The sequence below is a fragment of the Chionomys nivalis genome, chromosome X (genome assembly GCF_950005125.1).
Source record: "Chionomys nivalis chromosome X, mChiNiv1.1, whole genome shotgun sequence".
Classification (NCBI taxonomy): Eukaryota; Metazoa; Chordata; class Mammalia; order Rodentia; family Cricetidae; genus Chionomys; species Chionomys nivalis.
The window spans coordinates 100,201,102-100,217,358 of NC_080112.1; the positions used below are offsets into that span (position 1 = coordinate 100,201,102).

The 16,257-nt window shown below is 35.9% G+C and overlaps 1 protein-coding gene across 1 annotated transcript; it reads left to right on the forward strand.

Moving 5' to 3' along the window:
* The first annotated feature begins 2,029 nt into the window (after window positions 1-2,029).
* Taf7l (TATA-box binding protein associated factor 7 like) lies at window positions 2,030-15,793 on the forward strand. The gene is made up of 12 exons (XM_057760726.1): window positions 2,030-2,092; window positions 2,860-2,938; window positions 3,401-3,534; window positions 4,470-4,599; window positions 4,813-4,868; window positions 9,062-9,103; window positions 9,855-9,927; window positions 10,552-10,653; window positions 11,074-11,328; window positions 11,519-11,631; window positions 12,939-12,998; window positions 15,733-15,793. The coding sequence occupies exons 1-12, from the start codon at window positions 2,030-2,032 to the stop codon at window positions 15,775-15,777; spliced, it is 1,152 nt and encodes a 383-aa protein (XP_057616709.1). The 3' UTR covers window positions 15,778-15,793.
* Window positions 15,794-16,257: the final 464 nt, after the last annotated feature.

Below are 16,257 nucleotides of genomic sequence, written 5' to 3' on the forward strand. Positions count from 1 at the left end.
GACACTTACTGATCTGATAAAATCTTGCTTAGTAAGAGAGGATCTAAGAAGAGTTGGAGGAGGTGTAAGAATATGATCAAAATACATGTATGGAATTATCTTAAAATCGCTGGAGTCTGATTTGTATTGCCTAGCTACTCTTGGGAGTAGGGTCTTCCCCGAGATGTGTTCAACGCACCAATTGTCACAGCATTAAAGAAAACTGACTCTCCTTCTCCCAACAACCACAGAATGCCAAAGCTTCTCAGCTAGGGGTAGGACTTTGTGCCCACCTCCCCAAACTCCATGCTGGGATTTGCTCTGGATGGAGGGTCTGTGATCTATCTAATCAAAGGTTCTTTGCCTCATAAACAGTGCCAATTATGGGTTCTTATTTCATAGAGCAATCCTTAAATTAAATCAGAGAATGGTGGGCTATGCCCATTGCACAAATGGGCTTATCTTGCCTGAACAATTCTCATTGTAGCTTTCAGGATTCATAGCTGAATGACATTATTTTTCTGCTTTGGTAGTGTGCATGGCACCTTGCAGCACTATGAAAGCTAGCCAGTAGGTTGAAGGTTCTAGATAATCTGAACCTTCTCCATTTTTATGATCAAATATATAGTGTATTCAGCAATAGGGTCTTACCACCAAATTCTTGGGGATAACCAAGGGCATTTTGCAGTACCCTTTGATGTTTGGGGGTCTGTGGGAACCCCATTTGTCAGCAAACCAAAAAGAGGTAACCAATTTCTGGTACTGAGATTTTTATTTGTAAGCATGTGATTTCAACTTGAGGTATTGTCTCCTACTATAGGGTATCTTCAGTTAAACTCTTTTTATTTATGTTACCTATATAATTTAGGAAGCTTCTGCAGTAGTGGGTTTTCATATGTCTTTTCCAAAATATCTTTAGTGTTAGTTATCCTTCTCCACATTCCTCCTCCTGCCTTGCCCTCTTTCCCCACCCCCACCCCATTTAACCCTCCCTTTCCCAGTATTATACTAAGTGCTTTGGTTCCACTTTAAAAGAGTCCCATGTTCCTATGTGTTAAAAGAATGGATGCTTTTAAGAAAGATTTGGATTTAAAACTCAGGTCCCAGATGATGATTTACAGAGTATTTAGGGATGTGCATCAACTAGAGCTTTTACCCTAACTTACTGTATAAGGTACACATGATTGGTCTGAAATCCCTCTAATTTGGATTAGACTACTCATTTTACATAAGATGTATTCTTAAAAGAAAATATTCCTCTTGTGCTGAGTGCATACTAAACATGCATGAGGTATTGAGACAAATCTATCTTAAGATTATTTTAAATATTCTTATAGAAATCTGGTGACTTTAAGGATTAAATGAAAGGACATATCTAAAGCACCTAATTTAGTAAGTCTGAGGGACAGAATGCATGACAATTAGTCATAATAATTAATAAATAAAATCAGATTTTGTGTCCTATTCATATCACCCTTTTAAAGAATTTATTCCATGAAGCTAGTGTACATGGTCTAGATATATAAGCATGGGACACATTCCTCCAAAGGAAGTGTTCAGCCATTGCAATTGAGCCATAACAAGTTTCTTGCTATTCCATGGACGTCCTAATTACAACTGTTTGTTTATTTGGGTGAATTAAATATTGAAAATTAAGTATTTGTTCACTTCAAATTAGTATGTCTGCAGATAAGTTCTGAGTTGATTTCATTCTTTTTTTTTTATTTCATTCTTTGGCTTGCATTCAACCCTACAGAGGCCATTTAGCTGAAGTTTACTCTTTTAATTTGACAGTACAAGAATTTTTCCAAAAATATTAAATCATGTTTCACAACAGCTTAATTAATTCATCAATTATATCGTGTAATTTGAATTGACTTTGGAAATGATGACTTTTAGAAATCAAGATGTCAAATAAAGTATTTCTAAACTTCTTTTCCATGAGAATTATGGGTAAGATCTTATATAAAATTACTAATATAATCAGAGATGGTCAGCAGAGTGAGCAAGAGTTTGTAGTGACTTTTTTTTTTTTTATGAACTCAAAGCCATGACTTTAAAGCATGAAGAATCCCAAGATATTGAGGAACAGTTTATATTGCGTCTGCCTCAGGTAAGTAACATTTATATCTCAGAATAAATGTCTTCAGTGCAAAAATGTAGTTCTGCTTAGGTAACACTAGCATTTCAGGCTATAAAAACTCAGAACATTTGCTTCCCAGAAATCATGTTTTATTAGCAGTCCTATTGTAGTTCATATTCTCACAATATTTCTTTCTTCCTGTATATACCATCAATCATATGGGTTAATTCTCTGTCAAAATAACTATGACAATGACAATTATGAATCATCCAGTCATTTAGCACAAACATTTACAGCCAATTTTGTGGACAGTCAAGGTAAGACTGTTCTAAAATTCTTTCTGTCATCTCAGAAGAGTTGGTTGGAGAGACTACCACTGTCATCTGCAAATTCATCACCAAGCAAGGTTGTCAAACTCATTTAAAATTTAGGCTTGACTCTCCCCATTGAAAACCATGTTTGAGTATTATTTCATTTTGGAGGCTTGATAGAGATGGTCAGAAAGTTATTATCATTATAGTTAATCAACATATCTAGTAAACTATAGCTAATACCTTTCCTTAGCAATTACAATGGAAGGATAAGCAGTAAGAAGTAGAACTGAAAAACTGGGAGAAGGCACAAAGTGTAGTTTCTAAAAGAGAGTGATGAAATTTGAGTTGAGTTCATTTAATTTGATTTATACAATGCATGGGCTTTCATGGTACATAGCATAGTTAACATTTGGAAAATGTAAGGTTTTGTTTAAGGAAGACTCTTAGACAATCTTTCTGATTTTTAATTTACCTCCTTTTTAGGAACAGGCTTATGCTGTCAGGAAGATTATACATTCTCGAGGTCCTGGCAAGAAGGATAAACTAAAAATTGGCTTTGCCCGTAAGTAGTTAATATCAATTCATAATATATTAAACAAAACAATAATTTGCTACAATGTGAAAGGCACTATACTAGGCATTAAAGGTGTGAAAAATAGAGTATGTTATGGTTCTAACCTTTAGAAAACATACATACACAATGTTACAATCAAATGCTTTTTTAAGGAATGTGTTTAAATGAATGGAATTTGCTGTTGGAGATAACAAGGAAGCAGTTGCTGTGTTACTCATCTTTGCTACCATTAGAAAGAATATTAGATATTTTTGAACTAGTAACATACAATGTGTAAAAACAAGCTGTAGATACTCTCTTCTTTTTCTGGATATTGATTTCTACTCTTTCAAAAATAGTTAAGTTTTGTCAAAAAACTTTTCTGTCCTGCATAAGTCTTCCTTATTCGTTTTCTTGGAGACTGAACAGAGCATTGGAATGTCAATATTAATTTTCTCTACTTTCCTTTAGCTGATGGACATCATGCAGTTGTTCAGGTAGAAGATGTCTCACTGCCTGCTAAGCTGGTTAATTTGCCTTGTGTTATCGGAAGCCTGAAAACTGTTGATAGAAAAACATTTTATAAAACAGCAGATATTTCTCAGGTATGAATTTTTTGAGACATGGTCTCATATATACCAGGATAACCTCAAACTGAGGATGACTTTAAATTTCAAATCCTTCTGTCTTTAACTACCAAGTGTTGGACTTACAGACATTCCTTTCCACACCCTTAAGTTGTACTGAGGACCAAACCTAGGACTCTGAGCATTTTAGATAAGCACTCTACCCAACTGAGTGATTCCCCAGATCCACAAAATCTTGTTTAGTTTATTAGTGCTGAGGACCAGATCCAGGTCCTCATGCATGCCAGGCAAGTGCTCTACCTACCATTGAACTATATCACCACCACTGGTTTGATTTTCTTCATCTTCTGGTTCTCGTACCCTTTGTGGAATCTTTAGTCTTTCTGCCGGTATTCAGTTCCACTTGGTAAATGACTATTTACTGTTTATAATTATCAAATCAATTGCACAGGAACATAAAGTCATGCCCTGGTTTTGTATTCTTAACTTTTTATTTCTTTACTTTTACAGACTTCTGCTGTTTGCCACTTATAGTGACTTTCATTTATTTTAAAATTTAAATGACTAAGTTCTTCTTCTGCTACAGAGTGTGTTAACTCTAAAAAAAAGTTACTTACTTCTCATCTCTACTGGTGCTTTCTCATTTCCTCTCTAGATGAAAATGCTAAAATGTATGCATTTCATGATATTGCTTCTGCAGTGGTATATGCTAGCTAAAAGTCAAATCTATATATCATGATGCAGGGAGAGAGAAGGGGGAGAGAAGGCGAAGAGGGAAGGAAGAGAGGATGGGAAAGGGATATATAAAAGAATCTGAATTTATATTACATAGTACTTGGTTTTGGGAATTGCCAAGAATCATCTGTGCTCCTCATTTCTGGTGGTATGTTTATAATTTATTACTGTTTAGTATTTGGGGCAATAGTAAACTTCTTTGTCTTTGCTAAATATAGATGCTTGTATGCAACGCTCATGGTGAGCCTCACTCTCCCCCAGAAGAACCAGTTACCTCTGCTCATACTACTGTAACTGGAAGGGGTGGAGGGAAGACAGATAGAAAAAGATATAACTGGAAGCATGGCAGTAAGTCACCAATCTCTTGCTCATTATGGCTGACTACATTTATCTTTTGAATTGCAAATCTCTATGAATCAGGGACCTCTTACCTGGTTCATTAACTTCTTATTTTTGAAGAAAGAAGTCATGCTATGAGCATGACATATTTCTTCATCAAATTCATGTAGATATAGGACAGTCATAAGTCACATGGCATATTTCATTATGTTTTTATTTTAGTTACTCCACCACTTAAGAATGTCAGAAAGAAAAGGTTCCGGAGAACAAGAAAAAAGGTTAGTCTCATGCCATTTGTGTTTCTTCTGGATGACTTAGGAGAGGACTATGAGGGAGAAAGAAAGGTAGAAAGTCAGTTGGGAATTCACTAATTCATTTATATGTTCAATAAACAGTGCCTACCAGATGTGGTGGTACCTACCTGTACTCTCAGCACTTAGAGGCTAATGCAGAAGGATCGTGAGTTTAAGACAATCCCTGGCTATAGACCTTGACTCAAAATGTAAAAAAATTAAAATATGCACAATCCATAGCATTATGAGCTAGCAGTTGGGGCTACAGCAGTGACTAAAAATAGAACCACTTCTTTAAGTTATAGTCTCATTGTTAGGGATTCAAAAGAATCATGAACTGGACATTGCACCTCATACTTTTAGTTTTCAGATGCTGCTGTAGATTTAAAGCGAGGCATGTTGGTTACCTGTGATCTCAGCATTTGGGAAGCTGCAGCAAGAGGATTGCCTTCTGTTGTCCAAATCTTGGATGACATTGCCAGTATCAGGCTAGCTAGGAATACACAGTGAGATTTTCTTATTCTAAAAAAGAAAGATTTGTACTTTCTTCCTGCCTTACATTCCTGGTCTTTAGTGCCTAGCAATTCAAAATCTTTTCTTCATCTCTGTAGTTTTTTTTAATGTTTATTATCTTCTATACATTGAACATACAGTATATAATCTAAGAATGACATATTGCCGAATTGCATTTCTGGTGTGAATATACCAATGTGTTCAACTGTTTACCCATTAAAACATAAATGTATTGTTTCTACTTTTTGACAGTTATAAGTAAGATTGTGAGTAGGTTTCTTTGTGTGAACTTAAATCCTAATTTCCCCAGGATAAATGCTCAGGAATAATTCTGAATCATATGATAGTGGCATATTTTAAAAGATTTTTATTCATTTTACTTTATGTATATGACTGTTTTGCCTGCATGCACGTGAGTGTACCGCATGAGTGCCTGTTGGAAAGTCTGGAACTTGGGTTAAGGATGGTTGTGATTAACCATAAGTGGTTGCTGGGAATTGAAACCCCCAAGTACTTTATAAGAGCAACAAGTTCCCTTAACCACTGGTTCACCTCTATAGCGCCCCAAGTGGCAGATTTATAAAAATATTTTGAATCAGGGTCTTTTTGATATAGTCCAGGTTTGCATTGAACTTGCTGTGTGGTCACCTATGATTTTTGATCTTCCTGCCACCACCAGCATCTCAAGCGCTGGGATTACAGGCACGTATTACCATACCTTGTTTTATATGTTGCTAAGGATTAATCTCAGAACTTAGCTCACATAAAGGAGGTCTTTACCAACTGAGACATGTCTCTTGCCAAGCATTAGCTTTTAAATTTTATTTACATTCATTTAGTGTGTGTGCATACATATGTGCAACAAATGGAGCTCACAGGAAAACTTGAGAATCAATTCTAAGTATCAAATTCAGGTCATCAAGATTGATAGCAAGCATATTAATGTTCAGCCACTTCACTAACCACATTACATTTTTTTAAAGCTTTTATAAGACATTGCCATACTTTCTTTTAGAGGAAGTATCATTTTATATTAACACTGATAGTATATGAAATACAAATACCTTCACCTCTTCATCGGCATTAGGTTTTGTCATTATTTTCTTTAAATTATAGCCATTCTTATAAGTGTGTAGTGATTTTAATGTGGTGTTAATTTGTATCTTTTGCATAGATAATGGCCTTGAATTTGCAGCAATGCTCCTGCATCATTGTCTAAATTCTGGGATTACAAAAATGCACTACGACATTGAGCTTCTTTTGACAGTTTCCTTCCTTCCTTCCTTCCTTCCTTCCTTCCTTCCTCCCTCCCTCCCTCCCTCCCTCCCTCCCTCCCTCCTTCCTTCCTTCCTGGATTTATTAACTATGTAATGTATACAGCATTCTGTTTGCGTGTGTCCCTGCAGGCCAGAAGAGGGCACTAGATCTTATTACAGATGGTTGTGAGCCACCACATGGTTGCTGGGAATTGAACTCAGAACCTGTGGAAGAACACTCATAGGAAGCGATCTCCTGTGCCCATATGTTGTAGGGTACTTCCCATTTTCTCTTCTATCAGGTTCAGTGTGTTCAGATTGATATTGAGGTCTTTGATCCATTTGGACTTGAGTTTTGTGCATGGTGATAGATATGGGTCTATTTTCATTCTTCTACAGGTTGACATCCAATTGTGCCAGCACCATTTGTTGAAGATGCTTTCTTTCTTCCATTGTATACTTTTAGCTCTTTTATCGAAAATTAGTTGTTCATAGGTTTGTGGGTTAAAATCCGGGTCTTCTATACGATTCCATTGGTCGACTGCTCTGTTTTTATGCCAGTACCATGCTGTTTTCATTACTGTAGCTCTGTAATAGAGTTTGAAGTCAGGGATGGTAATGCCTCCAGAAGTTCCTTTATTATATAAGATTGTTTTGGCTATCCTGGGTTTTTTGTTTCTCCATATAAAGTTGATTATTGTCCTTTCAAGATCTGTGAAGAATTTTGATGGGATTTTAATGGGGATTGCATTGAATCTATAAATTGCCCTTGGTAGAATTGCCATTTTTACTATGTTGATCCTCCCAATCCAGGAGCAAGGGAGATCCTTCCATTTTCTGGTATCCTCTTCAATTTCTTTCTTCAATGCCTTAAAGTTCTTGTCAAATGGATCTTTCACTTCCTTGGTTAGAGTTACCCCAAGATATTTTATGCTATTTGTGGCTATCGTGAAAGGTGATGATTCTCTTATTTCCCTCTCTGCTTCCATATCCTTTGTGTATAAGAGGGCGACTGATTTTTTGGAGTTGATCAGGACCACGAGGCGTGCACCCACCCACTGTGACAGTGGAACTGATCTATTGGGAGCTCTCCAAGGCCAGCTGGACTGGGACTGAATAAGCATGGGTTGAAACTGGACTCTCTGAACAAGGCGGACAATGAAGGCTGATGAGAAGCCAAGGACAATGGCTCTAGGTTTCGATCCTAATACATGAACTGGCTTTGTGGGAGCGTAGCCTGTTTGGATGCTCACCTTCCTGGACCTAGATAGAAGTGGGAGGACCTTGGTCTTCCTGTAGAGCAGGGAATTTGGACTGCTCTTCAGTATCGAGAGGGAGGGGGAGTGGTCTAGGGGGAGGAGAATTGGAGTGGGGATAGGGGGAGGGGAGCGGGGGGAGGGGGCAATATGTGGGAGGAGGGGGAGGGAAATGGGAAACGGGGAGCAGTTGGAAATTTTAAGTAAAAAAGAATAAAAAAAAAAAAAAGAACACTCAGTGCTCTTAACCTCTGAGCCATCTCTCCAGCCCCCTGACCGTTTTCTAAAATGACTTTTTTGTTAAGTTCAAAGAATTCTTTTTCTAGTCTGTATACTAGTCTTTCATCATGTATGCATCGTTTATTAATACCTTCTCATGTTTGATAGCTTGAGTTTTTAGTTCACTTCACAAGAACTTGTAGAAAGCAAGATTTTTAGTTTTGATGAAGTTTAATTTATTGATATTTTTGTTTTAAAGATTTTGATTTTTTGTTGTTAAATATAAGGAGTCTTTGCTTAGCCTAGATACTGAAGATTTTATATTTATGCCTGTGATCCATATTTCAGTTTTGTTAAAGTATGAGTTTTAATTCAAGATTCCCATTCTTCTTCTATGCTCTCCCTCTCCTCCACCTCTTCCTTGGGAATATTTGTATGGTACTGTTTGTAGGTTCTTTTTTTTTTTTTTTGTTCCACTGATCCCATATGTCAATCTCTCCACAGATACTGTAATGTGGTAAGTCTTGAAATCTGAAGATTGATTGCTACCACTTCATTTTGCTTCATCAATATTGTTTTAAAATTTTTAGAATAGCTATCTTTCCATATGAGTTTTAGAATGAGCTTGGATATGTATACAAAAAACCTTGTCAGAATTTTGAAAAAAAAACTGCCCTAAAGTTGTAGACTAACTTTTCTAATTTATGTGTTAATGTGTCTTAGTAACATGCCAGCCAATGAAATTTATTGTCTGGTAAATATAAAAGTAGTTAAATATAGGTGTAGAGCTCTTTAAGCTGGACTTAAGTAGAGAAATCAAAATATAACGTTGTTCTTTTTTTTTTTTTCTTCGGTTTTTTGAGACAGGGTTTCTCTGTGGTTTTGGAGCCTGTCCTGGATATAACGTTGTTCTTTGTTGTGCTTTACTTCATAGCTTCCTGATGTCAAACAAATGGATGAAGTTAGCTTGCGTGAGGTACAGAAGTGGTCATAGTCTTCATTGTTTATTTTCATATGCTTCATATAAACAGATATACGCACATATACATACATACGTACACTGGATTTTATTCACTGGGAGCTAATTATTTAATGTCCAATAGCAACTTTTATGTTAGTGTTTCCATGCATTACAAACAGCTTTCCCCTCCTTATTTTCATTTCAAAATCCATCCCTTGGAGTTAAGGGTTCAACTTACCAATATTTGCTTGAACTAATAGGATTTCTCATCAGAGGCCTTGGTTTATTCTTGTGTCATGAGGAATTAATTGTTGTGGAGTAATTTTTTAAAACTATTCAAGTGAGAATATGTAGATAGGATCTAATTTTTGCAGGAACATTGTAATAATCAAGGTGGAAAAATGCAGTGGGGGAATTTGGATTTTAAAGAAAATTTTTTGTAAGTAACTAACATGGAATTATTGTTCTTTGCTAATGAGTTAAGACAAATAATGAAACATAAATGTTGAAACTCTTGTCCATAGAGTTATAGACAGATAAGAGTAAACATTTCAAGTGATTTAATTTTGGAAAATGAACTTGCTCTACAAATTTGTAGATTTTAGATAGGTTCCTTCATAAATAGCACTATTAAAGTAGAAGTTTTGTTGGATGAGCATCAAACAAGGCCCAATCATTTTAGTTCATTAATATATAGGGAAAGGTGTTTACATAAAACTGGATGCTAAATGATATTACTGGTATTTCCTTCCATACATTGCTTCAGGACACTGAATCTCCAAATGTGGATAAAGAAGTGAAGAGACTGCTGTGCTCAGATGCTGAAGCCGTCAGTGTCCGTATCCTTTATATTAAATATTTTCCTTATAGTCTGTTTCATCTCATGTGCATGTTCTGACAAATCTCACCTCTAGTTGGGAGTTTTGCTTTTCTCTGAGATATTGATATCAAATTCAGAACCTTGTTATGCCAGGTGAGCCCTACACTACTAAGCAGCATGTTTAGGCCTCCCTCGCTTCTAGTGTTTGAGTGCCAGTTTTGATGTGTATAACTTAAGACTTTTTTTGCTTGGTTTTTTTTTTTTTCCCGAGATAGGGTTTCTCCGTAGCTTTGGAGCCTGTCCTGGAACTAGCTCTTGTAGACCAGGCTGGCCTCGAATTTACAAAGATCCGCCTGTCTCTGCCTCCCGAGTGCTGGGATTAAAGGCGTGCATCACCACCACCCGGCAATTTAAGATTTTTGAAATGTTATTTTCTATCTAGAAATGGTAAATACAGACAGACAATAGAAGGGTATTTATGTGTGTGTAATTTACTATAAGGCAGTTTCCACACTAGGAATGTAGGTACAATGATCTAAATTTGACCTAAATTAAATATTAGTAGCGCTTTTAGTTAAAGAGCTACTTTCATTTCAACTGTGTGCTCTCTCTTCTGGTTTTTCCTTGACTATTATATTTTCAGGCTGGGAAGTCATTGCTGATGATGAAACCAAGGAAATAGAAAGTCAAGGGTGCATCTCAGGCACTTCAAGAACTGCACGAATGCGTGGTCGTAGCTTATCAGGTACTTCATTGAAAATAGAGGAAGAGTTTCAGATAAGGGCAAGTGTTAACTGTGTGACAGGTCCACAGACTCACAGACCAATCAAAGAAAAAAAGGATGTCTTTGTCCTTTTTCCTCATTGGTCCTCCTATGCTCTTAGGGTTTTAGAACTGGAATTCTAATCTCCTATATGCCCTTGTATTCAACTTCCTATGGACCCTTAAATTCTCTAGATATCTTGATAATTGAATACATGGATGAATGTGTTTCATATTCCTTGTCATTATTTTACAAAGGGAATAATCTCCCTATAGGAAAATAATTTATACAATTCACTGGTTCTCCAGTGAACTTCATGGTAAGGCATGTACTGCTATTTGGGGTTATGGTCATTTCCAAAGGTTCAGATTGTTTAATTTTTCCCTTGCTTAAAATCAATAGAAACTGCAATGCTTCGAGAGATGTTTGGTGATTCTGGCAGTAACAGTAATGATGTGGGTGCTAAAATTGAAGAGGAGGATGTTGACAATCAAAAGGATGGGGATCAGGATGACGATGATGACGATGATGAAGATGATGAAGAGGAAGAAGAGGAAAAGGAGATAGACAATCGTGAAGAGAATTTAGAAAGGGAGCTGCAAATACAATTTATTCATCCTAGCTTCTGTGAAACCAACAAAGATTACAGTTCAATAAGTAAGTCAGAGGAAAAGACAAAGGAATTGGGTGTGGAGGGTGGCTGTATAAAAAGCTAACTCTGAACAAGCATTATATGCAATGCTTAGTTTTCAGAAGTTTTTAGTCCTTGGAGTTTTATTTGATTTGTGACTTGGTCCATTATTTAAAGCTAGACTTAATACAAAAATCCTTTTTCTACCTCCTTCAGTCACAGGAATTCAGAAACTGATTCATGTTAAAGAAATGAAGCTCCAAAAGATTTATAAAAAAGCACAACGACAGAAAGATCTCCTTAGGAATGTGGAAAACTTGACCCTTAAGGTAAGTTCTTCTTGACTGTTTGATGCCCTGATATCTTACTTTCAAAATTCCATCGCTGTGTTTCCACTCATGCCATCACTATGTAGTTCACTCATAAACCTAAGTAACTTTTTGAAACTTCTACTAAAATATCCCTATTTTATTATATTTTAATACTTTTTTAATCTAAGCATTTTTATAGGGAAAGGGACCAGGTGACCTGAGATAATGACCAATATTAAGCATTTACTATACCAATGACACAATAAAAGAGTTACGTATTATCATTTCATTTACTCCTCAGGTCCCTGAAACATAGATCCTTTCACCATTCTCACTATATAACAAATTAAAATTAGTTGGGTATTTTGGCACATGCCTTTTATCCCCAGTACTGAGGAGGCAGAGGTGGATCTCTGTGAATTTGAGAACAACCTGGTTTATATAACAGGCTCCAGATTAGTCAGGGTTACACAGTAAGATCTTGTATCAAAAAAGAAAATAAAAAGAAAAAAAAGAGAATTAAAGCTCCAAGAGGAACCATAGTAATTGGCAATACATAGAATAAACCTGTTTATAGCAATATATATATTTGTTTCAGTAAAAAAGGACCAAATTAATTTAAAAGGCTTATCATGTATGCTGAAACATGGGTGAATTTTTATATTTTTATATACATTTTCAGGGTTTCAGTGAAAGGAAAATACATTGCTCTGTCACATTTGCTCCCATCTTGGTAGTAAGGTGATTGATTCTACAGCACTAAGAGAATCCTTTGCTAAATTTTTTCCCTTTCTTTCTTTCTTTCTTTCTCTCTTTCTTTCTTTCTTTCTTTCTTTCTTTCTTTCTTTCTTTCTTTTTTTTTGTGAAGCAATAATTGTAAAAGGGAAGCAGCTTGGTATAGAGCTATACCCACTTTGGCTGTAGTCTTTTAGAATAGCCAAAGATAGTAGTATAGATACATCTTGAAAGATTCAGATATCTGATACTATTGTGATATATGTGCAATTTACATATGTGTGGTATTGTATGGAGTGTTAGGAGTAGTAATGTTCTGTTCTTGAGGGGAAATGGAGGATTTATACAACAGTAGGAAAAATATATCACAGAGATATTTCACCCATTTATTTTAGGACAAGAAAAAATACTGTGGAGAGTACATAAAATAAGATTGGATGGTTAGGCAGTAGTTTTGTGCTATAGTTTTTCTAAAAATTGTTTTCCTATAATTGACAGCTTTCTTATCAAATATATGACAAAATGGGTTCTGTGGTTCTCTCTTCCTTTAAGATACATCTTTCATCACTGATACAATTTATTTTTTTCAGAGGCATTTCCAGTATGCTTTGGGGCAGCTTATCATACTGGAAAAACAAAAGTGTGAAGAGGTAAGAAGTACATTTTTAAATAAATAATTTGCTATGAAGAACTCAACCACTTCTAATCTATTTTCGAGCTGTTTGTCTTACAAGAATAGTGATAAACATATATTCTGTGTGACAATAGCAGGCTGCATCGAGAACTTTTTGAAAGTCTGTTCATTCAACAGTTATTGAATACCTCTGGAGTGAAAAGTACTGGATAAAGAGTGTTGGATAAGACAGATAAAATAGTTGTCCTCATAGATCTAATGGTCTGCCAAGGGAGATTGATGGTAAACAAATTATCATATGAATATTAAAGTACAAATCCCAAAGAAGCACTATGCAGGAAAAAAGTCAGTATTCTCCTTAGAAGAAGGAGAATCCTGGATTAAATTACAAGAACATAGCAAACCTCCCTGAGGAAATTATATTTGTGCCTAGACAGGAAGAGTAAATCAAACAAACCAGTAGTAGAGCATATTCAAGGTGTCACTTAGGGTAGGGAGAGAACTTGACTACTTTGACTATCTGTGGGTGTTTTAAGCCATGAAGACAGTTGTTTAATGTAAAATCTGAAAATAAAGCAAAACTTAAACCATTTGACAGTAGACTAGGATAGGAAAGATAGGTTTTAGTTTTAAGTTGGGTTTAAGGAATTCCTTGCTTGAGTATGAAGGAGGAGAATCAGACCTAGTTTAAACTTTTATTTAAAATTTTTATTGTATATGTTTGTGTATGTGCACACACACATATGCATAGGGGCATGTATTTGGAGATCAGAGGACAATTAGTGTGAATGGGCTCTCTGCATCATATGAGTCCTAGAATCAAATTCATTTTTCAGTTGGGTCCTAGGATCAAATTTTCAGGCTTGTGCAGCAACCACTTTTAAATTCTGAGCCGTCTAGCTAGCCTAAGGCCCAGACATTTCTTTTAAGATTTTTTTAAAAATTTTATTTATTACGTATACAACATTCTGCCTCCATGTATGCCCACACGCCAGAAGAGGGTGTCAGATCTCATTACAGATGGTTGTCAGCCACCATGTGGTTGCTGAGAATCGAACTAAAGACCTCTGGAAGAGCAGCCAGTGCTCTTAACCACTGAGCCATCTCTCCAGCCCAGGCCCAGACATTTTTAATGAATCTTTGAAATATCTCATAATAAGCAAGGCCCTGGCTACAGCAGACCTAAAAGTTGACGCAAAATAACTTATAAATCACATTTTACTTAACTATTCTTATTCTGATAGACATTTTTCAGCTCTTTGAGTATTGAAAATAAGATTTCTGTGACCATTTACATATGAGAGGATATATCTTAAAGGATTGATAGGACTTAGGTCAGTTAAAGGGTGACGAAGGAAAAGAAAGTACTACAAGTGATATTTCAGGTTTCTTTTTTATTTTTTAATTCTTTTTATTGAGCTATATATTTTCTCCATTCCTCTCCCTTCCTCTCTCCTCCCCTTCTATACTCTCCCATGATCCCATGCTCCCAATTTACTCAGATCTTGTCTTTTTCTACTTCCTGTGTAGTTTAGATCCATGTATGTCTCTCCCAGAGTCCTCGTTGTTGTCTAGGTTCTCTGGGGTTGTGATTTGTAGGTTGGTTTTCTTTGCTTTATGTCTAAAAGCCACTTATGAGTGAGTACATATAATTGTCTGAGTCTGGGTTACCTCACTCAATATGATGTTTTCTCAATCCATCCATTTGCCTGCAAATTTCAAGATGTCATTTTTTTCTGCTGTGTAGTACTTCATTGTGTAAATGTACCACATCTTCATTATCGGTCAAGGAGCATTTAGGTTGTTTACAGGTTCTCGCTATGACAAATAATGTTGCTACAAACATAGTTAAGCACATGACCTTGTGGTACAATTGAGAATCCTTTGGATATATACCGAAAAGTGGTATTGCTGGGTCTTGAGGAAGGTTGTTTCCTAATTTTCTGAGAAATCGCCACACTGACATCCAAAGGGACTGTACTAGTTTGCACTCTCACAAGCAATGGAAGAGTGTTCTCTCTCCAGCATAAGTTGTCATTAGTGTTTTTGATCTTGGCCATTCTTACAGGTGTAAGATGGAATCTCAGAGTTGTTTTGATTTGCATTTCTCTGATGACTAAGGATGTTGAGCATTTCCTTAAGTGTCTTTCAGCCATTTTAGATTCCTCTGTTGAGAGTTCTCTGTTTAGGTCTGTACTCCATTTTTATTGGATTATTTATTGTTTTGATGACCAATTTCTTGAGTTCTTTGTATACTTTGGAGATCAGCCTTCTGTCCGATGTGGGGTTGGTGAGGATCTTTTTCCATTCTGTCGGCTGATGTTTTGTCTTGTTGACTATTTTCTTTGCTTTACAGAAGCTTCTCAGTTTCTAACTTGAGTGATTGTTTATTCCAAGCCACAGAACAGTTTACAATGGGGAAAAGAATGGAGAAAAACATGCAATAAATTAATCTCATGAAACTACTATAGAGTATTGCAGGTAGCAACTTTAAAGTTTATGAGGATGACTGTAGCTTGAGGCTTTTATGGTAAGAGTCCTGCTCACTACCCCTATTTTACCTTTTGAATATTCTTAAAATGGTTTGTCCAGTTGTACATATTTATCAATTCTTTGATATAGTGAAAAAGGATCTTTGTTACACTTTTGAAATTGTAATAAAGGATGTTTTTTTAAAAATAAAGTTTGGAATACCAGAAAAAAATTACAAATAGCTTTTGTGATGCTTTTCTGCCTCTGTCTCCTTACAGATTTATCACCTACAGGAACAACTGAAATGTTACCTAAAGGAGTAAAGAAACCCTCAGCCTAGCATATAAAGTGGATTCACTTTCTAGATGAAGACCGGGTGGAACCCCTACACTAGTTACTTTATATTGACCAACTGTATTTGCTTATTTGAATATTTTTTACTAAAGATCATAGCCATATAGAAGGGGACAGTATAAAATGCATAATAGGCTTAGAGACCCAACTCAACATGGGCTTTGTTTTTCTTTATCAATTTAAGATTAAATATGTATGAGTTGCATCTTTGTCTTTTGTTGTATGGTACCATTAGATCATTCGCCCATGCTTGTCAAAGGAAGATGGTGTAGCCTAGAGGATGTACAACTGTTTTACAGATGTATCTTTTCAAACCCTATTTTAAGTATTTCCTACAATATAGAAAATAATAAACTTGTCAGATTGTAATTCCAGCATTCAAAAGGCAGAAGCAGAAAGGGTCACAGTTGAAGGTCAGCCTGGGATATATACAAGGCCCTGTCTCAAAA

Bases quoted from the DNA above. Each gene is read 5' to 3' on its own strand.
- Taf7l (XM_057760726.1), top strand. From the start codon at position 2,030: ATGACTTTAAAGCATGAAGAATCCCAAGATATTGAGGAACAGTTTATA. The intron at 4,869-9,061 runs GTTAGTCTCATG...TTTACTTCATAG, and splicing joins TCCGGAGAACAAGAAAAAAG to CTTCCTGATGTCAAACAAAT. The intron at 11,632-12,938 runs GTAAGTTCTTCT...TATTTTTTTCAG, and splicing joins TGGAAAACTTGACCCTTAAG to AGGCATTTCCAGTATGCTTT.